Consider the following 25,431-nt stretch of genomic DNA (forward strand, 5'->3'; position numbering starts at 1 on the left):
TGGTTTTGTGTGAGAGTAGAATGGAATCCGGCCGGGCCGGAGATGGGGACGGTCTGGAAATGGATATGAATATTAATGCAGATTGCCTTGGCATTTCTGACCTCAGCCGAGGGGAAATGCTGTCAAACGACAGGATGGAAAATCGTCGTCGAATTAGTTTTATTTGGTAAGCACGGATTACCTAAACATGGCTCGGTACGACGGTATGTGATGGGATTAAGAGGGGTGAAGGACATTTCGAAGCATTTTAGGGAAGGTCTGATTGCTACACATTTTGAAGATTTTTATTTGATTTCCGATAAATTTATTACATACATATCGATTGCAATTCTTTATTGTTAGAGCTTCTAGTAAAACCTAAGTTTCCGTGATTTGATTTCTTCTGTTAGATAAGAATTTCACTTAGTTAAAACCTAGTTCTTGTTCGAGGGCAAATATTTCATATTTCTCGTCTGAATACTTTATAGTGGGGTATATTCAATTCGTAGACTTTTCCAAAATTGCAAAATAAAATAACTTTCACTGATGCAAAGAAAACAAGCTTTTTTAAGAACAACATCGCATTAAAACATTGGAATCATAATTTAAATACTACTCACTAATTGTCGCTTGCTACTCTAGTCGAATTTCGGATACCTCATTTATTGATTTTCATTATTCTTGAGAAGGAGACTTTCTAAATAAATATTGTTGTTTGCTCCCTTAATTTGGATCCTAAAATAGTCAACACTTTCTGTACATAGTTTAAATTTTCTTCGACGAGCCCATCTTATCAGCTTCCTAGTTAAAGTTTAAACGATCATAAATACAGGTTATAAAATCTACAAAGAAAATAAAACGCTGGGAAAACATTGCAAGCAAAGAGTCAAAAGCAACAAAACCTATACTGACAGGCAGAACTAACTATCGGGCTTAAACACAATGGGCAGGCATTTGCTACATACAAACACAAAGTGTTAAAAACCTGCCGGATAGATACGGTGAAATAGCGTGGCGGAAAAACGACATAAAAGGAAGAAATTTATTAGCATCGTTCTACGTTATCCTCTTTTTCGGGATTACTCCATTGTTGCTCCGGACGGTGCGTCAAAGTAAGGACTCCCTTCTAAAACGTCCATTCTGGAATAAGGCATTTTCACTACGCTTGGGATACGACGTCTTCCCCCATAACTACGTTCGTGTCATCATTCCATTAATCATGATGTTTGCCAGTGCATTTCGACGCTTTCGCCAGGTTCCCATGCCCTGCGAATGGTACTGCAACTGACTGTACCATTGCTTGGTTTTGCTACCGTCTTCAGCCTGGTCCGAGGATTTCCCGTACAAGCGATAAGAACCACGTGTGAGGTTTAGGCAAGCACGTGCATCGTAAGGACATGCAAATACAGAGAGAGAAAAAATCGAGAACAATGATATTATAGTACCCAATCATACAGGATAACTGTACCGACATACCTTGAAAATGAACGATTCCTTTGAGAGAATTTCCTGCACTTCGAAGTAGTCTTCCCAGTCGTTCTCGGTGCAAACAACGCAACGGTCTAGGTAGAGGGGCTCACGCAGCAGAGTGTAGCGGCCATTCTTCTCGCGAACTAGAAGGAGTGACGCTTCTCTGATGCCGGTGTGGCGCGGGAAGTTGAGCAGCTCGGAGGAAGCTCGATCCGGTTTGTAGCTAGAACTTGGCTGAAATGACATAGATAAAGTGAAAATTAGAACGAAATTCAGTTAATAAATAACAACAAAACAAACTGTAGGAAACTAAAACGACAAGAATACAAGAAGACAGATTGAGATTTGGATTGGATTTGGATTGGATTTGGATTGGATTTGGATTGGATTTGATTGGATTTGGATGGATTTGGATTGGATTTGGATTGGATTGGATTGGATTTGGATTGGATTTGGATTGGATTTGGATTGGATTTGGATTGGATTTGATTGGATTTGGATTGGATTTGGATTGGATTTGGATTGGATTGGATTGGATTGGATTTGGATTGGAATTTGGATTGGATTGGATTGGATTTGGATTGGATTTGGATTGGATTTGGATTGGATTGGATTGGATTTGGATTGGATTTGGAATTGGATTTGGATTGGATTTGGATTGGATTTGGATTGGATTTTGGATTGGATTTGGATTGGGATTTGGATTGGATTTGGATTGGATTTGGATTGGATTTGGATTGGATTTGGATTGGATTTGGATTGGATTTGGATTGGATTTGGGATTGGATTTGGATTGGATTTGGATTGGATTTGGATTGGATTTGGATTGGATTTGGATTGGATTTGGATTGGATTTGGATTGGATTTGGATTGGAATTTGGATTGGATTTGGATTGGATTTGGATTGGATTTGGATTGGATTTGGATTGGATTTGGATTGGATTTGGATTGGATTTGGATTGGATTTGGATTGGATTTGGATTGGATTTGGATTGGATTTGGATTGGATTTGGATTGGATTTGGATTGGATTTGGATTGGATTTGGATTGGATTTGGATTGGATTTGGATTGGATTTGGATTGGATTTGGATTGGATTTGGATTGGATTTGGATTGGATTTGGATTGGATTTGGATTGGATTTGGATTGGATTTGGATTGGATTTGGATTGGATTTGGATTGGATTGGATTGGATTGGATTGGATTTGGATTGGATTTGGATTGGATTTGGATTGGATTGGATTGGATTTGGATTGGATTTGGATTGGATTTGGATTGGATTTGGATTGGATTTGGATTGGATTTGGATTGGATTTGGATTGGATTTGGATTGGATTTGGATTGGATTTGGATTGGATTTGGATTGGATTTGGATTGGATTTGGATTGATTGGATTTGGATTGGATTTGGATTGGATTTGGGATTGGATTTGGATTGGATTTGGATTGGATTTGGATTGGATTTGGATTGGATTTGGATTTGGATTGGATTTGGATTGGATTTGGATTGGATTTGGATTGGATTTGGATTGGATTTGGATTGGATTTGGATTGGATTTGGATTGGATTTGGATTGGATTTGGATTGGATTTGGATTGGATTTGGATTGGATTTGGATTGATTTGGATTGGATTGGATTGGATTTGGATTGGATTTGGATTGGATTTGGATTGATTTGGATTGGATTTGGATTGATTTGGATTGGATTTGGATTGGATTTGGATTGGATTTGGATTGGATTTGGATTGGATTTGGATTGGATTTGGATTGGATTTGGATTGGATTTGGATTGGATTTGGATTGGATTTGGATTGGATTTGGATTGGATTTGGATTGGATTTGGATTGGATTTGGATTGGATTTGGATTGGATTTGGATTGGATTTGGATTGGATTTGGATTGGATTTGGATTGGATTTGGATTGGATTTGGATTGGATTTGGATTGGATTTGGATTGGATTTGGATTGGATTTGGATTGGATTTGGATTGGATTTGGATTGGATTTGGATTGGATTTGGATTGGATTTGGATTGGATTTGGATTGGATTTGGATTGGATTTGGATTGGATTTGGATTGGATTTGGATTGGATTTGGATTGGATTTGGATTGGATTTGGATTGGATTTGGATTGGATTTGGATTGGATTTGGATTGGATTGGATTGGATTGGATTTGGATTGGATTTGGATTGGATTTGGATTGGATTTGGATTGGATTTGGATTGGATTTGGATTGGATTTGGATTGGATTTGGATTGGATTTGGATTGGATTTGGATTGGATTTGGATTGGATTTGGATTGGATTTGGATTGGATTTGGATTGGATTTGGATTGGATTTGGATTGGATTTGGATTGGATTTGGATTGGATTTGGATTGGATTTGGATTGGATTTGGATTGGATTTGGATTGGATTTGGATTGGATTTGGATTGGATTTGGATTGGATTTGGATTGGATTTGGATTGGATTTGGATTGGATTTGGATTGGATTTGGATTGGATTTGGATTGGATTTGGATTGGATTTGGATTGGATTTGGATTGGATTTGGATTGGATTTGGATTGGATTTGGATTGGATTTGGATTGGATTTGGATTGGATTTGGATTGGATTTGGATTGGATTTGGATTGGATTTGGATTGGATTTGGATTGGATTTGGATTGGATTTGGATTGGATTTGGATTGGATTTGGATTGGATTTGGATTGGATTGGATTTGGATTGGATTTGGATTGGATTTGGATTGGATTTGGATTGGATTTGGATTGGATTTGGATTGGATTTGGATTGGATTTGGATTGGATTTGGATTGGATTTGGATTGGATTTGGATTGGATTTGGATTGGATTTGGATTGGATTTGGATTGGATTTGGATTGGATTTGGATTGGATTTGGATTGGATTTGGATTGGATTTGGATTGGATTTGGATTGGATTTGGATTGGATTTGGATTGGATTTGGATTGGATTTGGATTGGATTTGGATTGGATTTGGATTGGATTTGGATTGGATTTGGATTGGATTTGGATTGGATTTGGATTGGATTTGGATTGGATTTGGATTGGATTTGGATTGGATTTGGATTGGATTTGGATTGGATTTGGATTGGATTTGGATTGGATTTGGATTGGATTGGATTGGATTTGGATTGGATTTGGATTGGATTTGGATTGGATTTGGATTGGATTTGGATTGGATTTGGATTGGATTTGGATTGGATTTGGATTGGATTGGATTGGATTTGGATTGGATTTGGATTGGATTTGGATTGGATTTGGATTGGATTTGGATTGGATTTGGATTGGATTTGGATTGGATTTGGATTGGATTTGGATTGGATTTGGATTGGATTTGGATTGGATTTGGATTGGATTTGGATTGGATTTGGATTGGATTTGGATTGGATTTGGATTGGATTTGGATTGGATTTGGATTGGATTTGGATTGGATTTGGATTGGATTTGATTGGATTTGGATTGGATTTGGATTGGATTTGGATTGGATTTGGATTGGATTTGGATTGGATTTGGATTGGATTTGGATTGGATTTGGATTGGATTTGGATTGGATTTGATGGATTTGGATTTGGATTGGATTTGGATTGGATTGGATTGGATTGGATTTGGATTGGATTTGGATTGGATTTGGATTGGATTTGGATTGGATTTGGATTGGATTTGGATTGGATTTGGATTGGATTTGGATTGGATTTGGATTGGATTTGGATTGGATTTGGATTGGATTTGGATTGGATTTGGATTGGATTTGGATTGGATTTGGATTGGATTTGGATTGGATTTGGATTGGATTTGGATTGGATTTGGATTGGATTGGATTGGATTGGATTTGGATTGGATTGGATTGGATTTGGATTGGATTTGGATTGGATTTGGATTGGATTTGGATTGGATTTGGATTGGATTTGGATTGGATTTGGATTGGATTTGGATTGGATTTGGATTGGATTTGGATTGGATTTGGATTGGATTTGGATTGGATTTGGATTGGATTTGGATTGGATTTGGATTGGATTTGGATTGGATTTGGATTGGATTTGGATTGGATTTGGATTGGATTTGGATTGGATTTGGATTGGATTTGGATTGGATTTGGATTGGATTTGGATTGGATTTGGATTGGATTTGGATTGGTTTGGGATTGGATTTGGATTGGATTTGGATTTGGATTTGGATTGGATTTGGATTGGATTTGGATTGGATTTGGATTGGAATTTGGATTGGATTTGATTGGATTTGGATTTGGATTGGATTTGGGATTGGATTTGGATTGGATTTGGATTTGGATTTGGATTGGATTTGGATTGGATTTGGATTGGATTTGGATTGGATTTGGATTGGATTGGATTGGATTTGGATTGGATTTTGGATTGGATTTGGATTGGATTTGGATTGGATTTGGATTGGATTTGGATTGGATTTGGATTGGATTTGGATTGGATTTGGATTGGATTTGGATTGGATTTGGATTGGATTTGGATTGGATTTGGATTGGATTTGGATTGGATTGGATTGGATTTGGATTGGATTTGATTGGATTTGGATTGGTTGGACTGGATTTGGATTGGATTTGGATTGGATTTTGATTGGATTTGGATTGGATTTGGATTGGATTGGATTGGATTTGGATGGATTTGGAATGGATTCTGGATTGGATTTGGAATTGGATTTGGATTGGATTTTGGATTGGATTTGGAATTGGATTGGTGGAATTTGGATTTGGATTGGATGGATTTGGATTGGATTTGGACTTGGATTTGGGGATTGGATTTGGATTGGATTTGGATGGATTTGGATTGCGATTTGGATTGGATTTGGATTGGATTTGGATTGGGATTTGGATGTGGATTTGGATTGGATTTGGATATGGATTTGGATTGGGATTTGGGATTGGATTTGGATTGGATTTGGATTGGATTTTGGATGGATTTGGATTGGATTCTGGATTGGAATTTTGGATTGGCAATTTGGATTGGATTTGGATTGGATTTGGATTGGATTTGGATTGGATTTGGATTGGATTTGGATTGGATTTGGATTGGATTTTGGATTGGATTTGGATTGGATTTGGATTGGATTTGGATTTGGATTGGATTTGGATTGGATTTGGATTGGATTTTGGATTGGATTTGGATTGGATTTGGATTGGATTTGGATTGGATTTTGGATTGGATTTGGATTGGATTTGGATTGGATTTGGATTGGATTTGGATTGGATTTGGATTGGGATTTGGATTGGATTTGGATTGGATTTGGATTGGATTTGGATTGGATTTGGATTGGATTTGGATTGGGAATTTGGATTGGATTTGGATTGGATTTGGATTGGATTTGGATTGATTTGGATTGGATTTGGATTGGATTTGGATTGGATTTGGATTGGATTTGGATTGGATTTGGATTGGGAATTGGATTGGATTGGATTTGGATTGGATTTGGATTGGATTTGGATTGGATTTGGATTGGATTTGGATTGGATTTGGATTGGATTTGGATTGGATTTGGATTGGATTTGGATTGGATTTGGATTGGATTTGGATTGGATTTGGATTGGATTTGGATTGGATTTTGGATTTGGATTTGAATTTGGATTGGATTTTGGATTGGATTGGATTGGATTTGGATTGGATTTTTGGATTGAATGGATTTGGATTGGATTTGGATTTGGATTTGGATTGGATTGGATTGGATTTGGATTGGATTTGGATTGGATTTGGATGGATTTTGGATTGGATTTGGATTGGATTGGATTGGATTTGGATGTGGATTTGGATTGGATTTTTGATTGGATTTGGATTGGATTTAGTTTGGATTTGGATTGGATTTGGATGGATTGGAGTGGATTGGATTGGATTTGGATTGGATGTTGGGATTGGATTGGATGTGGATTTTTAGTTGGATTTATTTAAAAATCAAAATCGAGGAAATCCAGAAAACCATGAATACAAGAAGCGCAGAAATGAAACAATCAGAAAAAACAATAAGAAAATTGAAAAATTGGAATAAATAGAGATAAGGAGAATCTGAAAATCAGGAGTCAACGAATAACAGATTTTTTTTATTGTTACAATTGGCACCAGAAATGCAGAAAATCTTTAAAATTTTTGACAATGGTAACTTTTGTTTTCGGCTTTGCAGTCTTTTTAAAAAGCGTTGAATTTATTCAATCATTTCCAACGTTTCGGTCCTTGGATCTGATCTTCTTCAATGCTCGCTATTAATCAATATTGATATCGAGTCCTGAAGAAGGTCCGATCCAAGGTCTGAAACGTCGGCGATGATTGAATAAAATCAACGCATTCTAGAAAAACTGCACAGCTGAAAACAAAAGTTTCCGTTACCGAATCCAACAGTTTTAAATTTTTATTCTAAAGTCAACTCTTCCTTACTCGATATTCCGTTTATCGATGTCGAGTTAGAGAACCACAGTAAAAGTTGTTTCTCATGGATAACTCGATGGTCCTTGGATTGCGATTGCACTGATTTTGTACTCTATAACTCGATACCTCCCTAATTCGATGGTCCCTTCATTATCAAGTTATGAAGAGTTGACTGTATAGCTATAGACATACCTTTCCATTGGTCACCAGCAGAGCGTTGATCGAGGTCAGCTTGATGGTACGGCTCTTCTTCCAGTTTCCATCGTTCGGCTGCGTGAACAGTAGCCTTCCCTCGATGGCGAATCGAACCTCTTCCGTATTCCACTCCAGAACATCTATTGCCATCTTCCTCAACTTGATGTTGATCATATCGAGTTCACAAGATAACCGTCGACCTCCCGGATTGGATGACGAGATCCTTCGCCAGAGTTTCGTCGGAACGTCCTTGGCTTCCCGATTCATGTGATTCAGATGCAGTTCGATCTTTTCCTGCGCCTGTTTCAGCTGTTCTTTACCTTCCAGATGCGTCGGTGTTACTTTGTACAGTCGGGCAAGCAAAAGGGGATACTTCGTGACTCGTTGAACGGGGACCTAAAACAAGAATCGTGTGAAATTCCTTCATCACCCGCTCTTCATATCGATCATACTTACCATCAAAAACGAGTTCAGATTCATCCGTCTCAACACGGCGTTCTCCATCTGCGACACCCTCAGAAAGATCCTCAACAACTCCTTCTCCTTCTCAAGGTTAGCCAACAGCAAGCTGGCTCCTCCTTGCCGCACGCAGTAACTCTCAAAAGCGTGCAGCATCGGGGCAGCTTCCAGAAACACCTTCCCCACGTTGACCGTCAGTAGATCTTCGTCGCCCTGTTCCGTAGCGATGTCCAGTGCGTCTCGCATCCGCTCCGCCAGAAATTGATTGTTCTCGAGCAATTCTTCCACGTTCAAAAAGATTGCAGAGAGTTGGTCTTGGTTCAGCAGTCCAGCCACCAGCATCGGCTGGTAGAACTCCTCCAGGATGATCTGCAGATCGCGTCCGTACTTCTCCTCCGTTTCGACTATTTCGGTGATGATCTCCTTACGCTCGGCTCGCTTCTTACCGCACTTCCTGCATACGAGGGGAGCATACATGACTCCGGATTCGGTGATCTGAGTTTCTACCGGGCCGTCGCAGTCTTCGCAGAGGTGAATCGGACTGATCTTGTCCATGAGGGAGGACGAAGGGTGCTGCCACTTACTGCGTGAGGTCTTACTCGTTTCCGATCCCACTCCGGAATCGTTCCGCTCAATCTCGGAAGCCTTGCGCTGGGCGAGATTCGTCGATAGGAGCGAGGTGTCTTCACTGGAGTCGCTGATGTTGGAGATGTGCGACAGACGGCTGCTGATATCGGAGATCTGTCGCTGATGATGCCGTAGATCGGTGATGTTCTCGTCTTCTTCCTCTTCTAGGATGATGTCACTGGCGTTACCGAATTGGAAGCTGTACGCCTCCTCTTGAGCGATTCCACGCTCTTTAGCGTCGACCAGATACGATAGGATGTCGTACTTGGATGCTCCTTCGAAGATCGATCGCGCGTTCCGCTTTTCACGATCAATATCGTCGACCATCGGTGGAGCCGTCAACGGTAGAGGAGGAGGGATATCACTGATTTCCTCGTATATCGGATCGCTGTTCAACCTAATAGATTCGTAATGATGATCATCATCATTTGCCGTACTAATCTCGATCTCGCTTAGCGTAGCGTCCACCAGCATCTGGTAGAACTTACTCCGCGACGAATTTGCATCATCATCCACAGTCAGATCACTCGAACAGCTCTGATAGCAATCACTCAAATCCCCAGTTGCATCGAATTCCATCAATTCATACGCCGCCGATCCATAACTGTTCCCCGAACTGATACTACTTCGTTTGCTGTCCTTCTCCACCTTCTTGGCCTCCAATTTGCTTCGCTCCTCCTGTATCATCATCAATGACTCCTCGATCATCTTCGACACATCATCCTGGTCTTTGGTTCCGCTCATGTCCAGTTGGTTTCGACTTTCCTTCAACCGCAGTAACGAGTTCTCTATCAGCTTGGCCACCAGTTCATAGTCCAGCCCTTCAGCCAAATGGCCCAGCATCGGATCTTCCAGCAGCTTCGCTATAAAACTATTCCGCTGGGCCTTCAAATGTACATCGGGATTCTTCTGTCGGCGAACTACAACCGCCCCATCGCCATTCATCCCATCAGCCGAAACAACATCACCCCCTTGGCTCTCCTTGACTTTACCGCAGAAATGTGGGACCAGATTGCGCTTGACCGCTTCGACCGGATTACGCAGGAGCATCTCGAAACTATCGCTACTATCTTTGGAATTTTCTTCGTTAGGAACTATCGAAATCGTGTCTTTTGCGTTGGATGGGATCGAAGCTGGTGATGATGGTTGGGTCTCTGGTTCGTCGTCGACGGAGCTTTCCGGGCCGGTGGAGTCGCGCATGCTGGACATTTTTCGATCAAAGTCTAGGCTGATGAGGGTTTTGCCGGTGGACTTGATGGGAGTCGTTGGTTCGGATGTTTCGGGTGGGGTCATAACCGTTACGGATGTGGATCCACCGATCGGGATGATTGAGGTCGAGTTGGACCCGTTGAGAAAGGTGTTCTTTTGGTTGTTGATGGAGATCAGTTCGTCCTGATCGGATCGCTTGTTGCGAGGGTGTTGGAGGGTGGATGTTGGCGAGTTGACGCTGATCGTAACCGTGTTGAATGACGTTTGAAGGATGCCGGGTGAGAGAAACACGTCGTTAACGACTACGGATGATTGGTACAGAGGTGTCTCGTTGTCGTCGTCCACGTTGACCGTGGAGTAGCAATCGTCTCCGGTGATCATGATTGAGGTCTTCTTCTGGCCCATCGATTCGTAGCTGCTGTCTTCGTCCTCATGGCGAATCTCCAGTCGGTGGACGGCATCCTTACTGAAGGTGGTCGGGATAGGGGTTGAAACCTGAACTACGGTCCTCGAGGCGGTTGAGCTCCGTCCGCTGCTTCGTTCCGATCCGGAGCTCAGGTCAAAGCAAAAATCCTCGTACACATTGGAGTCATCTTGATCGGAGGACTTGTTTCCGTTTTTTGCTAGAGTCTCGGTTTCACTGCTGATAATTGATTGCTGGTCCGGGGAGGATGATCCAGTTGAACTGGCTGGAGGCGGTGGTGGCGGAGGGACTCGTGGCCGCATCCTTCCGTTGGTTAGAGTCCCACTTGAGCTCCCGGTGGACGAGCTGTACGACGATGAAGACAGTGTTTCTTCGTCAAATACTGCCCTAGCGTCTGCTCGAGTGTGCTTCCCTCGCAGTGCCATCGTGTCGAGAAAGTTCGACTTCTGTCGCTGCTGGAGATCGCTGGTACCGTTGAAAGAGGTGACGCGTGGTGGCGAGGAGCGTTCGCTGAAGCTGCGCCGAAGTGGACCGGTTCGGCGACGAACACTCCATGGTGACAGATCTGGAACGGTGGAGAAGAGAGAGAGAGAGAGAGAGACAGAGATTAGAATAACTGGTTCAAGGTCGAAGCTTGAAAGTTAAGCGGGCAATCAATCAAAGGAGATGTGTCTCTAGGGGGGCTGACAGTTGGATGGAGAGGCATTTGGCGGTGATTACTGCACCTGTCTATCCATCATTCAAGACCGACGTTTTGCATTCGCAGACAAGATTTCGTTTCTATAGTAGGGTACACTGAGTAAGTAATTAACAGTAAGTTTTAGAATAGAGAAGAGTAAGCTGTTGAGGAGATAATGACAAATAATGTAGAGGGACAGCACGAGCGCCAAGTAGTTTCTTGTTTCATATTATTTATAATTAGTAATACATTTTTATCAATGGAAAGTTCCTCAACGATTTTGCTTGAATATCTTCTATAAATTTTTCAAAATCCTTCCCTAAGAAACGTATTCAAACAAAACTTCTTTTGATTATCATACACAAGGCCTAAGGAGTTCTACCAGAGCTAATTTCTGAAATCATTTTTAGATTTTCTTCACTCTCTCTATTAATTTCTTCGGACACATTTACTCCTTTCCTGCAGGGGACGATTCAAATATGACGTCCATCGTTTTTTGAGATTTCTAGACCCCCCCTCCCCCCTCTGTCACGCTTTTTCCAATACCTTCTACACGTACTGTCACACTTTCGTAGACCCCCCCCTCCCCCTAATGATGGACGTCATTTTTGGATGATCCCCAGTTACTATCATTCAACAACCATTGGTCTTGGTTTAAAATTAGTCATAGACCCCATCTTAATCTCAATTGTTATTCACACGGAGAATGTTACAAAATGAAATCGAAAGAAAGTCGAAAGTGAGTCGAGATTCAGTCGATAGAAACATACTCTCTAATCTTTGGACTTCTAATCGCACTCTAACAGTTTCGAACCAGTGTTGTGAGAAGCTCAAATTGGGTCCTAAAATTTTTAATGAAATCTTGTTTTTATTTAATAACATGAAAAAGCATGTTACTGTAACTACTTTAGCAATTTTTCCTGCTCAAATAATGGCTATATCATGTTTAACCCATTAACGCCCAGTGATCTATTTTGAGATCAGATGCCTCGAACGCCCAGTGATCTATTTTGAGATCAGTAACATTTCTGAATACAGTTAATTTTTTAGACAAAATGGATGGTTGGTATCTTTGACAAAGTTGTGAAAGACATTATGGGCAGTCTAATGATAGGTGACGGATTCCATGTCAAATCGGTCAGTCACAGAACTCGACCATCTTCGATTTGGATTAAATTTTTTCACATATTTTTGGTATGGTAGAATAAGTGTTTTCCATAGAAAAATTGATCATTTTGACTCAAGCGAAACTTTTGAAAATGGCCTATAAATTATTGTTTGCATCTTATTTGAAAAATTCTAACTCCGAAACTGTTGATTTCAGAGAAAAATGTTCTATGAAGAAGTTGTAGAGAACCATTTGGACTATAAGAAAAAAATATACACTGAAAAATATTTTGTTTATTTTCATAGAAAAATCAAATATAAAACTTAAATTTTAAATTACACAAAAACCCCATTTTGAAATTTTTTTAAATTTTCACCATAGAATCTTGATAGTAAAAAGATGCTTGGGACAAAGTTTCATGATGGAGAAATTTTTAATAAAAATTTTTTTCTAAGAACAACTTTTGGTCGATTTTCAAAATTTTGATTTTTTGTCGAAATAAATTCGTTTTGATGATACAGTAAGTATCTTGAAATGATTCTAAGCCATAATGATTGTATGAATAATTTCTCTAGATGTAGCCATTTTCGAATTAAATCGAGTTTAATGCAAAAAATATTGTTTAAATATTAAAATAGGCCATTTACATAAGTTATTCGCGTTTCTCCATTAATAATAGTACGTTTTCGAGAGTAAAGACCGTATTTCATTCCACTTACTTATTTTTCTTGATCGTGAATCACGAAAAACTAATGAAAATGACCTATTTTAATATTTAAACAATATTTTTGCATTAAACTCGATACAAATCGAAAATGGCTACTTCTAGAGAAATTATTCATATAATCATTATGGCCTGGAATCATTTCAAGATGCTTACTGTATCATCAGAACGTATTTATTTTGACAAAAATCAAAATTTTGAAAATCGACCAAAAGTTGTTCTTAGAAAAACTTTTTTATTAAAAATTTCTCCATCATGAAACTTTGTCCCAAGCATCTTTTTACTATCAAGATTCTATGGTGAAAATTTAAAAAATATTAATAATGGAGTTTTTGTGTAATTTAAAATTCAAATTTTATTTTCGATTTTTTTATGAAAATAAATAAAATATTTTTTCAGTGTATATTTTTTTCTTATAGTTCAAATGGTTCACTACAACTTCTTCATAGAACATTTTTCTCTTAAATCAACAGTTTCAGAGTTAGAGTATTGCAAATAAGTTGCATGCAATAATTTATAGGCCATTTTCAAAAGTTACGCTTGAGTCAAAATGATCAATTTTTCTATGGAAAACACTTATTCTACCATACCAAAAACATATGCAAAATTTAATCCAAATCGAAGACTATCGAGCACGATTTTTATTTTTTTCGACTCATTCTGGATGGAATTCGTCAGGTTTTTTAATTCATATTTCTTCCTCTAGGTTGCGCTATCAGCATGAAACATTTCTGTTTTGTCACCAGCTCTTGTCGGCATCACCACGCTCGTCTTATACTACCATAAGCGTGGTTTGCAAATCAGAGATTCCTGAACAATTATAGAATGGTTCCTGTGCCGGAAGTCAGTGTGGATTCCGGGATTCCAGAGTGAATTCTGAGATTTCAGAATATATCCTGGGATGCCAATGTGGATCCAGGGTTTCCAGTGCGGAATCCTGGGATTCCAGTGTGAATCCTGGAGTTATAGTGTGGATCGTAGGGTTTCATTGTGGACGCTAAGATTGTAGTGTAGATTCTGGGAATCCCGTGTGGATTCTGGGAATCCAGTGTGGATTCTGGGAATCCAGTGTGGATTCTTGAAATCCAGTATAAATTCTGGGAATACAATGTGGATTCTGGGAATCCAGTGTGGATTCTGGGAATCCAGTGTGGATTTTACGAAACCCAGTGTGGATTCTAGGAATTTAGTGTTGATTCTTGGAATCCAGTGTGGATCCTGGAATTACAATGTGGATCCTGGTGTTCCAGTCTGATTCCAAGTGTTCAGTGTGGATCATAGGATTCTAGTGTAGATTGTGTTGCTGCATTGTGGATCCCTGGTATCTAATGTGGATATTAGAATTCCACTAGGTTTGTTGTATTTTTGTGTATATCTTGGGACTGTTGTTCCGAATCTTAGTATTCCATTGTGGATATTGAAATTCCTGGAATTGAATCCGTGAATTCCAGTTTAGATCCTGGGATTGTAACATGGGTCGTGTAAATTCAATGTGAAACCTGAGATTTCAGTAGGGACCTTGGGTTTTCAGGATTGATGGACCTTGCAATTTTAGTGTGAACCGCAGGATTAGAACATGGGTCCTTGGTTTCCAATGTGAATGCTGGGATTTCAGTGTGGATTTTAGGATTTCAGTGTTGATATTTGAACACCAATGAAGATAATGCATTTTCAGTGTAGATCTTTGAAATTCACTGGGGATCCTGGGATATTCCAGTATGGATTTCAGATGTGGATCCTAGGGTTTCATTGATGGATACCAGTGAAGAGTTTGAGTTTCCAGTGTAGATTCTTGAATTCCAGCGTGGATCTTTGGATTTCAGCATAGATCATGGATTTCTAGTGTAGATTTTGGGATTCTAGTGTAGATGCTTGTATTCCAGTGAGGATTCTGGCATTCCAGTGGGAATTGTTAAATGGTAACCCAAGGATATACTGAGGGAATCCTGTTGGAGTTATGTTGAAAGTCTGTGCAAATTTTGTAAAAAAAAATTGCGAAAATAGTGAGCAAAAACATTGGGAATCTAACGAGAATGCTGAGATTCTTGTGATGGCCCTGTTGAAATCTTGTCTTATAGTTATATGGCAAACAGTTAGTATTCCTGAGAGAATCACGTAGAAATACTTTGGGAATTTGGATTGGTCTTATTGGTAAGAGTCAATTGTAAGAATTATTTGGGTATTGTGTAGAAATACTGCGGGAATTATCAACATAATGAGAATTCAGTGTGTTTTTTCATGAGCATCCTGGAATTAATGCATTGTGGATTTTGTGATATTCTTCAAGAATCCTGAGGGAATCCTGTTGGAATTCTGTGCGAAGCCTTCAGGATTTCTGTAGAAACAATATGTAATTGTTGGGAATCCCGCTAAATCCTGAGTGATTTTTATTACGACAAAAAATATCATATTCGTGGAAATTTGTATAAGTGTGTACCCCGTAACCATTTGATACAAACGAGCCTGGCGTAAAATAAAGGAGGAAAATGCAACTACTGCGGCTATATGTGTATGAATGTATGCATGTTTGTATGTACAAACGAGTTTGTGTTGTGCATGTACGTGTATGTGATCGTGTGTGTGTGTTTCGTACGCGTGTCACATTCAGCATCATTTTGTGGTGTAGTTTTCAATTAAGCCTCGTTTTGTTATTTATACTTATGGTATCATGTTCTTACCGTTTACATAATGTTTGTCATAATATCTTGTCACTTTTTAATGCACCATACTACCTTCAAACATTTGCAAAAATAATCAAGTATTTTAATTTTTTTCAATATTTTGCGTACATATGACCCACTGTGTACTGTGACAAAATGTGACCGTAGATTTCCATTTAAATGACGGTTTAAGTATTCTCTTATCATAATGCGATACTCCAGAAAGAATCAGGTGATTACTATAAATGTGAAATAATTCGGGCGTTAATGGGTTAAACTTTAATTTAAAAATTTGGTCCTTAAATGAACCTTGACACTTTTGATCATGTTTGACGTTCGCTTAGTCGACAAAAACACCACAGGGGTTTTAGTTCGACCACTGGGGTTGTTCCTATCTGACATTTCGTAAGGGACACGGAAAACAAAATACACCCAAAATTTGAGTTTAAGCCAAAGGATGTGACAAAATCTAAAACAATGTTTTTTGGGCTTAAACCAACGGAAAACATTAGAAAATTGAGTAAACATGTGTTTTTGGCCTAAACTTAAGCGTTTGGCATCAAAATTGGAACAGGGCTTCAGGACCCTATTCTCATAACTCACGATTGAATTTTTTCCTGCGTGAGTTGTGTCAATCACGTTACTCATCAGTCAAAAAATCATTAATGAGTTGGCTCATCTGTATGACCAATTGTCTCGTATTTCCACTGTTTACTCACACAAAGCAATGGTTTCCTTTCCTTTCTAACATAAACAACAACATTCGATTTTCCGAGTTTTTGACGAGCTTTATGACTGAATTATTTTTGACGGCTTAACTGTGATTGAGTGTTTTTGCACGAAAAACTCAAGCATGACATTTTCGAAGCAAATCTCTAACGAGTTTTCTCTCGCTGGAGAGCTCATTGATTGAGATTTGAGTGTGTGTCTGCCAGCACTGTTTCAAACCACTATGGATTTAATTTGTTTTCAAAATTACGGACGATTTATCTTACTTATTCTAGATTTTTTAAGGACTCACTCGTGGTTCACTTCATCTCGACTTATTTTTGACTTACTCTCAATGGATCATTAAAATAACCAAAACGGCCGCTATCAAAAGCATAGATAGCGTCACAGTAGCCTTGTGTGTTTGACAGAACAGCAATGCTGTCACAATGTTAAATCCCATATACAGTGGCGTCTATGTTTTGATCAGCTGAGCACTGACAAAAACTACCTTTAATGATCCATTCATTCTTAGCATACTTTCGAATTAGTTCCAATTTTCAATTGGCGATCAAAATGAGATTAGGTATGTGCCTTAAATTGCAAAAATCTTGTTATTTTATTAATTGTGGTGATTTTTCTTCCAAAGTTATCAATAAAAATGTTGATTAAGATGCACTAATCCCTGTTCTAGAAAAGCGCCATTTACGCATTTTAGCTTTGCGTTATCAACCACACGCAGATTATTGAAAAATAAATCAATGGTGAGAATAAATTCGCGCATTGAGTATCAGACAAGGCGTATCTGCAGTGATCGATTTCTCATCGTCGATTTTCTCTTTGGCTTAGTACACGAAACTTAATCGATTTTAGAAACATTTTACGATGCTGCATAACGAAGGACGATTATAATTTTCTACTTAAACATAAAAAGCAGTTGAAAACAGTCACCAAGGCCGTGTAATTTGCAGAAAAGAAAATCGACGCAGAGATACAATCACTTCACATACGCCCTAATTGAGTAGAGATGAGCAAAAAGAATCGAAGCCGTTCAAAAGATCCGGATCACTCAAAAGAACGAGTAATCTGTGGCTCCCTTTTGGCGAGAGTGGGGAATGAAAAGGGGAATGAAGCGATTTTTTTTACGCTCGTTTAGTTTAGTTTGCTCTTTCTTTGCAAGCCGCAGGAGCCACTGAATCGTTCAAAGATCCGAATCACTAAAGTGAGTGATTTGGATTGGAACACTTAATGAGCCGTTTTGGTGAGTGAAAACTGATGCAGGAGTGAATTGAGCTAAAGAGTAATTGAAAAGGAAGTAGAGTAGAGAATGAGTCGAAAGTTAATTAGAGGAAAATAAAAAGTTAGGGGCCCAAATAGCAGTAGCGGTAAACGCGCAGCTATTCAGCAAGACCAAGCTGAGGGGCGTGGGTTCGAATCCCACCGGTCGAGGATCTTTTCGGGTTGGAAATTTTCTCGACTTCCCAGGACATAGAGTATCTTCGTACCTGCCACACGATATACGCATGCAAAAATGGTCATTGGCATAGTAAGCTCTCAGTTAATAACTGTGGAAGTGCTCATAAGAACACTAAGCTGAGAAGCAGGCTCTGTCCCAGTGGGGACGTAACGCCAGAAAAGAAGAAGATGAAAAAGTTAGTCGAAAAGGTTGTTAGAGAGACAGGAAAGTTAGCTGAAATTTATTGTCTCTGAAAGGTGAGTCATGGATATGAAGAATATGGCTCTGATTAAATAAGGTGTGATTCGTTAGTGAGTTGAAAAAAAAAAATAAGGCAATATGTATATAACATTGGAGAGTATGTTTTGAAAAGCCCTTCAGTATGCTTTCAATAATTTTAAATTTATTTAAATATCATTCACCATCTCGGAAATACAAACTTAACTACCTGTCTTAAAGCGTTGGAGGTGTAAATGAAATATAAGTAGAGTGAGAGTCTGCAATGAGCGTGTCACAACCAATCGAGAATGCATTTGTAGTGAATTGAAAGTGAATGAAGAGTGGCATGCAATTGACCACAGCATCACGAAGCACCTCACGTGTGTAAAGCAACGCAAAACAAACATGGTAGACTCGGGAACAGGCTTGGTGTGAGTAAGTTCGCACCCGCCTGTTCGGAAGAACGTACCAAAAGAAATCGGAAGAAGTTCTCAAACATTTAAGCGTTAGTGACCAGCACAAGATGTGATTTATTATGGTTTAGACAGACAAATCAATTGTATACTCTTCAAATCGACAGTAAACTACCAGTTGTGTCCCCAACAGAAAACAGCGTGAGAAGAAACGTCAAATGCGAAAGCAACATCATCACTACCAGCATCCAACCCACCCGAAGCCAGCAGCAGTGCGCGGTCACTGACTGATGTCAACAATTACTCATGAGTGACGTGCGCGCACGTAACCGCCGTCAAATGGAGCTCAACGTCGACATCACAACCGTCATCGCGCACAATGGATTGTGACAGCGTAAGCGGCAGTGCACCCAGATTCCCGAATTATCTAGAATGTTCCAATCTGGAGAAGAATGAAATGTTCTCGATACTTTGGGAAGGGTCTGTAAAGCGAGTGGAAACGTCGTTTAAGGGAACAGTATAATTTGACCCGGCGAACGGTCAAGTAGTGAGTAGAGAAATAGAATAGAGCTGGGTAAAGCTCAAGTGAAGTGTGCTGTATAAGTGAAGTAAAATAAAGTGTTATTTTTTGCGAAGAAAGAAATTCCCGCTTGAGGCACTGCGGCGCCTCAACATTTGATGAGAGTGCTTGAAGTCCGTTTGATTTCCATCCGTCACTTGTGAGCGACTCACTCTGTCATTCGGTGAACACCCCTGCTGAGTGCCGTCTAGTTGACGTGAGCGAACGACAACTGTCATTATCAGCTGGTTCGGGTTGCAGTCGACATCAGCGCTGCTGGATGTTGTTTACCTTCATTGATGGGTGGTAAATGGGTGGTTAATCGTGCTTTAAGAGAAACCAGGTGTATCTGCTATCTGGTTAGTTTAAAATCTTCCGAAGCGGTTGATTCGGGCGCGAGCAACGACAGATGCCAGTAAATCAGCACAGATGCCAGTAAATCAGCACTGTTATGCTTACGAGCATTTTGTTTTGATTTTGTTCTGGTTTAGTAGACATGTTCACCACTTTCCAATCACTGAATTTTACTATGCGATTGAGAGGAAAGTGAATTATGAGGCCGTAAAAATATGTACATTAAAGAGTGTGCCACATTAACAGCACAAAATTATTGAAAAATTAGTTCAGAGTAGGCACATATGCTCTTGATGTGCCTACTCTGAACTAATCTCTGTCTAAGTCTAAGGTACATCGAGACTAGGTTGAATACGAGTAAACCTCAAGTAAATTATAAACTTTTTAGAGAAGGAATCCAGTGTGGGTTTGGAAGGCGTAAAATGTAATTTTGGAATACTCTGTTTTTGGCGGGAGGGTAATGAACACTACTGATACTGAGTTATAAGCTACGTGTAATAAGATACTGAGATTGAAAGTTAATCGAGAGTAATTCGAGAGTGAATTGAGAGTAATTTGAAAGTAAGTCGAGTAAAGAATGCTATCTTAAATTGAGAATCCAATTTTTTGATCCATTTTTTGAACATGGCTTGAATTTTAATAAGCTCGATAATAATCCTGAACATCACCAAAGTTCGATAGCATGCTTCAAAGTAGCGCGATGTCTTTGACTTTTTGTGATGTAGCGCAAAAATACTAAGCAGAGAGGCAACAAAAAATGAGCGACAGAATGGAGGAAAATTTCTTAAAAAAAAAAGAGTGCCATCACAACTCCGTGAGACCAGATTGTTCAAACAAGTCTCTCAAGAGTTCTTCTAAAGTGTGAGTAAGGATGAGCGCAGAAGCAAGAGAAAAAGAGTACAAGCAAAACATCCTCTCATTCCATTGCACTCTCATTCCAATCGTTTGAGGATTCATATTGTTAAGACGAAGTACTGCCATAACTGCAAAACAGTCACATTCGACATTTTTTACAAATTGGAGTTTATACCATGGAGAGTCATCAAATGACAAATACTTTCGATCAACTTACTGATTGATTAATTGATTGACTGATTGATTGATGATTAAGTTGATCGAAAGTATTTGTAATTTGATGACTCGCCATGGTATTAACTCCAATTTGTCAAAAATGTGGTCATGGCAGCCGGTGATGCTGGAAATGCTTCGGAAAGCATAACCTTTGAAAATCATGAAGTATGAAGCCCATATTGATATGGTTCCAGATATGTTCCTAATTGACCACTTCCCCAGGGCACCTGGAACCTTCTATAGAGTGGTCTGTGCACCTAATGGCTCTAAATACGCTGCAGGAAACATCATTTGTAAGCTTGGTGTCCGCTTGGATATAGCTCCGGATAATATTTACATGATTGGAAATACCAGTCATGTTTGCTTTCCAGAACCAGTTTTACGGAAATGGTCATATTTCTGAAGATTTCCAACCAATCTTAATGCGTCCGGTGGCATTCAACTTCCTATTAGTTCTAGTTTCTAAGAAAATTGCAAACATCTATCTAACTTTACACCGCACAAAAATACAAGCGACTGAAAAAATGACATTTGGACATGACCTCAGAAAATCAATGGACAAAATGCATGGCCAAGGAAGGTCCTACAACTGGACCAAATTTGCCGTCGACTGCTTCCTGATGCATCCAATTTCATCCATTTTTCATAAGGTTATAAGCATTTGAATTTGGGCAAAATTTTGCCTATCTCAATCATTTTGCCTATCCCCTGTAGGTCTCAACGTATTAATTTTGTTATTTGAAAAAAATCATAACTTTTGAACAGCTCAACCGATTTCCAATCTTTTTTTATGGAATGAAAGCTTAAGATTTCATCTTCCCAAACAAAATTAAAAAACCTGAAAAAAAAATTACATGAAAAATTTAACAAATTTCTAGTTTTTTTTTATAAATTTTCATTTATTTTAATGTAAAAAAAATATTTTTGTCAAGGTTTCATATTTTTTTCTGAAAAGTTGAAATCTTAAGCTTTCATTCCATAGAAAAAGATTGGAAATCGGTTGAGCTGTTCAAAAGTTATGATTAAAAAAAAAAAAATTCTAAAGCGCTGAGACCTACAGTGTGTGCCGATGAAAAATGACTGATTTTTTATTTTCAAAAATATATGTCTAAAAAACTTAAAAACATACATCGCTGAAAATTTGACAGTAAACGTAAATTTTTTTGAACTTTCAAGAAAAAAAAATAGAACAGCAATAGCCCCTTTAGTCCCGAGGCCTTCAAAACCCAAAAAAAAACGGAAATTATTGATTTTTTCATATTAAAAAACAATTATTGTGGAATTTTATATTTTTCCTGGAAAGTCAAAATCCTTAGCTTTCATTTCGTCCAAAAAGATTGAAAATCTGTCGAACGGTTCAAAAGTTATAATTTTTTTAGAAAGAAAAATTTAACAAAATCGCGATTTTTCTGGTCACTCTATTTCGGAAATGGTCACCCTAATTAAAAAATCCAAAGACACGTGTATCCTTATTTCGGATAAGGAACAAAATAGCAAATTTTAACGGAATTCGGAGACTCACTAGATCGGTTTTTCATGAAATGGCTGCATGATTCTAATATAGCTCTGTTGGTAAGCGCGTGGAGTTGACGATTCAGAGATCGTTTCTTCGATGCCAGACAAGTTTTGTGGTTTTGTTGTTGTTTTATTTCTTCAAAAAAATGCTCTCAATCTGTCCAAGACATGATTCATATTTTAAGTCGGCTCAGTGCTCCCGAACGAAGATTCTCCCGTAACTAAGGAATCGTATTTGTTCGTCATGACGCTCAGCCTATGTGATCCGATCTCTGCGGCAAATGGTTGAGTGACGATGACGATGCTTCTTTTAGTTTCGTCGCCGACTTTTTCCATTTGACGGTGACGATTGTCTACCCTGATGGTATTGTTCCACGTGCCGAAATGTGCCGGAATACGCTGGAAGTATCTTGACAGACGAACTTGAGGCGATTGAGAGGTGGAATCAGCACAACGATGAACACCTGAATGACGCAGAGGAGAAATATGTAGACTAGACTGGCCCTTAAACAAAAAAGTTGTAAAACTTAACGGGGCACCCCCTAGATATGAGCCTTAGGGTAAGAAAAACGCTCTCTCAAATTTTCAACTCAATTAGTTGCTCCACCAGCTGGCGCAATCGTTATGAAGTTTGTATGGGATATTCGTCTCAAATATATTGAAAATTGACCCTGTGTCACTGTTTCGTTCCGTATACTAATTGTTCGCGTTCAAATAAGCCCAGAATGACAAATACACTAGTTGATACCCTAATGAACATAATTGCAGAAGGTTGTATCTGGATTTAATCTAATTTACATTACATTTTCAGTTGTTGAAAGTTAGGCTTAGATTAGCACTCCCGTACAGTCACTTATATGCATGCGACATGTGCCTCAGCTCGCCCAGCGTCATAGGTGGCTATGATACGCTTAGTGGTTACCTCCAAGCTATGTTGAAGAAATACAAGCAGTATTGCATGATATACTTCAGATGGTTAAAACACCAACTTTATTAATTTTGATCGTGGTACAATCTTCTACAATATTCTTCGCTATTATATCAAGTAGTGTTTTTGACATTCTGGGTCCAATTGAACGCGATCATCAATTTTCCTGAACCAAACAGTAGATGATGTGCTGTTGCTCATATGTTTGAGCTGAAAATCCCATATTAACTTCAATTCAAATGCGCCAGCTCATGGAATGACCAAATGAGCTGAATTTTTCAGAAAGGCTTCCTCTAACCCCAAGAAATAATCCTGGGGGGTGCCCCGTGGAATCATACGACTTTATTTTTCTCCCATACTGAGCTGGGCCAGTCTAATGTAGACAGTATAGGCAATGGATTCATCGGTGCGGTGGTTGAGGGAGACGTGCTAATTCTCGCAATAGGTGGAGTTATTAAGGATGCTTTCAAACAGTTCAAGAACAACAAATCAGAAGGGAAAGATGGTATTGGAGTCAGCATCTGGGATACAGAACAACTTCCGGAGGATTGGAAAGAGGGAGTAATATACCCAATATACAATGAGGGGACAAGTTACAATGTGAGAGCTGTCGTGCTATCATCATTCTTAACGTTAAAGTGCTTTCCCAGATCATCTTTAGCTCTCTATCGCTGCTAGCAAGCACATTTGTGAGGAGTTATAAATCCAGTTTCGTGAACGGGCGATCAACAACGGATCAAATTAAGATGCGGCAAATCCTCCAAAAGTGTCGTGAAAATCAAGTTCCTACGCCTTGTCATCGATTTCGAAGCGACCTATGATACCATCGATCGCGAAGAGCTATGGAAGATTATGGACGAGAATGGTTTTCCCAGGAAACTGACTAGACTGATCAAAGCAACGATGGATTGTGTACAGTGCTGTGTGAAGATATCGGGTGCGTTATCAGACCCATTTGAAACATGCAAAGAATTTCAACAAGGCGATGGTCTTTTCTGCTTCCTATTCAATATTGCGCTAGAAGATGTTATGAAACAGGCGGGCTTTAACATGCGGGGCACGATCTTCAATAAATCCAGCCAGTTCATCTGCTTTGCTGACGACGTGGACATTGTCGGAAGAACGTTACAAGTGGTTTCTTAACAGTATACCAGTCTGAAACGTGAAGCAAAACAACTTGGATTGAAGGTAAATACGTCGAAGACGAAATATCTGCTAGCTGGAGGAACCGAGCGCGATAGAGCTCGCTTTGGCAGACGCGTGATGAGCGACGGGGATGAGTTCAAGGCGGTGCTAAGTGTACCATGTACAAGAAGTTGATAACTGGTAGTCCTCTACGGGCATTAAACGTGGACAATGCTCGAAGAGGACCTGCAAGAGCTGGGAGTTTTTGAACGTCGTGTGCTTAGAACGATATTTTGCAGAGTATGTGAGAATGGCATATGGAGGAGAAGAATCAAAACGAGCTTGAACAATTCTACGGTGAACCCAGTATTCAAAAAGTCGTCAAAACTGGAAGGGTACGATGGGCGGGGCACGTTGTAAAAATTGTGTTCAACTCAAGTCCGACCGGTACAAGACGAAGATGGCGAAACAGGCTAGGTGGTTTGACTAAGTGGAGCAGGCGCTTGGAAGTGTATGGCGATCAAAAACTGGAGGCTAGCAGCCAGGGACCGAGTTTGTTGGCGTTACATTGTGGCGCAGGTCATGTCCTAAAGGACGTAGCGCCATCAAAGGTAAAAGAAAAGTGGGTAACTTTGCGACTGTTAAAATATACTCGGCAATCACCGGATATAAAAAGATGCTGCAGTCTCGTTAGTGATAAATTGTTATTTTGGAAACTAAGTTTCATCATTTTCAACTTGCAAAAAGCAGAGTCAACAAAGTTGGAACCCCGGGTAGGAAAAAACGGCATTCCCTACAATGTAACCTGGCAATATAACAAATATGCACACTTTCCTTCTGCTAACTGCAAGGGACCAACATCACGATTGACTGACTGGTGTCATCAAAGCAGAAAATGTTTTCCCAATAAAGAATCTCAAGTTGTTTTGGTTTACTTGCCCATGAATGCGCCAGACTGTGGTTCGATATTGCCTGGGAGCTATCGTCGGTAGGGAGCACAAACATTTCAACAAGTAACCGTTTGTCTATTGAAAAAGGGACTCCCTTTCCTGGAAAAACCGTTGAAAAGGTGATATTGCAGTTTGCTCCATCTGTCGGAAGATGAAACTTTAAATTGCAGCACAAAAGTCCCAGAAACGTCCGCTTCGTTC

The 25,431-nt window shown here is 39.4% G+C and overlaps 1 protein-coding gene across 3 annotated transcripts in view; it reads right to left on the reverse strand.

Annotated features, from left to right (window-relative positions):
* Positions 1-265: 265 nt before the first annotated feature.
* The window catches only part of LOC5565109, a 623,899-nt gene continuing 598,733 nt past the window's right edge, over positions 266-25,431 (reverse strand). For all 3 annotated transcript variants that reach the window (XM_021840464.1, XM_021840461.1, XM_021840462.1), the window contains 4 exons: positions 8,499-11,326; positions 8,040-8,438; positions 1,456-1,683; positions 266-1,302 (listed from right to left, as the gene is read on the reverse strand). In XM_021840464.1, coding sequence (XP_021696156.1) covers positions 1,171-1,302; positions 1,456-1,683; positions 8,040-8,438; positions 8,499-11,326 — 3,587 coding nt within the window. In that variant the 3' untranslated portion in view covers positions 266-1,170. The remainder of the gene's footprint in view (positions 1,303-1,455; positions 1,684-8,039; positions 8,439-8,498; positions 11,327-25,431) is intronic.

This window comes from Aedes aegypti, chromosome 2, assembly GCF_002204515.2.
Source record: "Aedes aegypti strain LVP_AGWG chromosome 2, AaegL5.0 Primary Assembly, whole genome shotgun sequence".
Classification (NCBI taxonomy): Eukaryota; Metazoa; Arthropoda; class Insecta; order Diptera; family Culicidae; genus Aedes; species Aedes aegypti.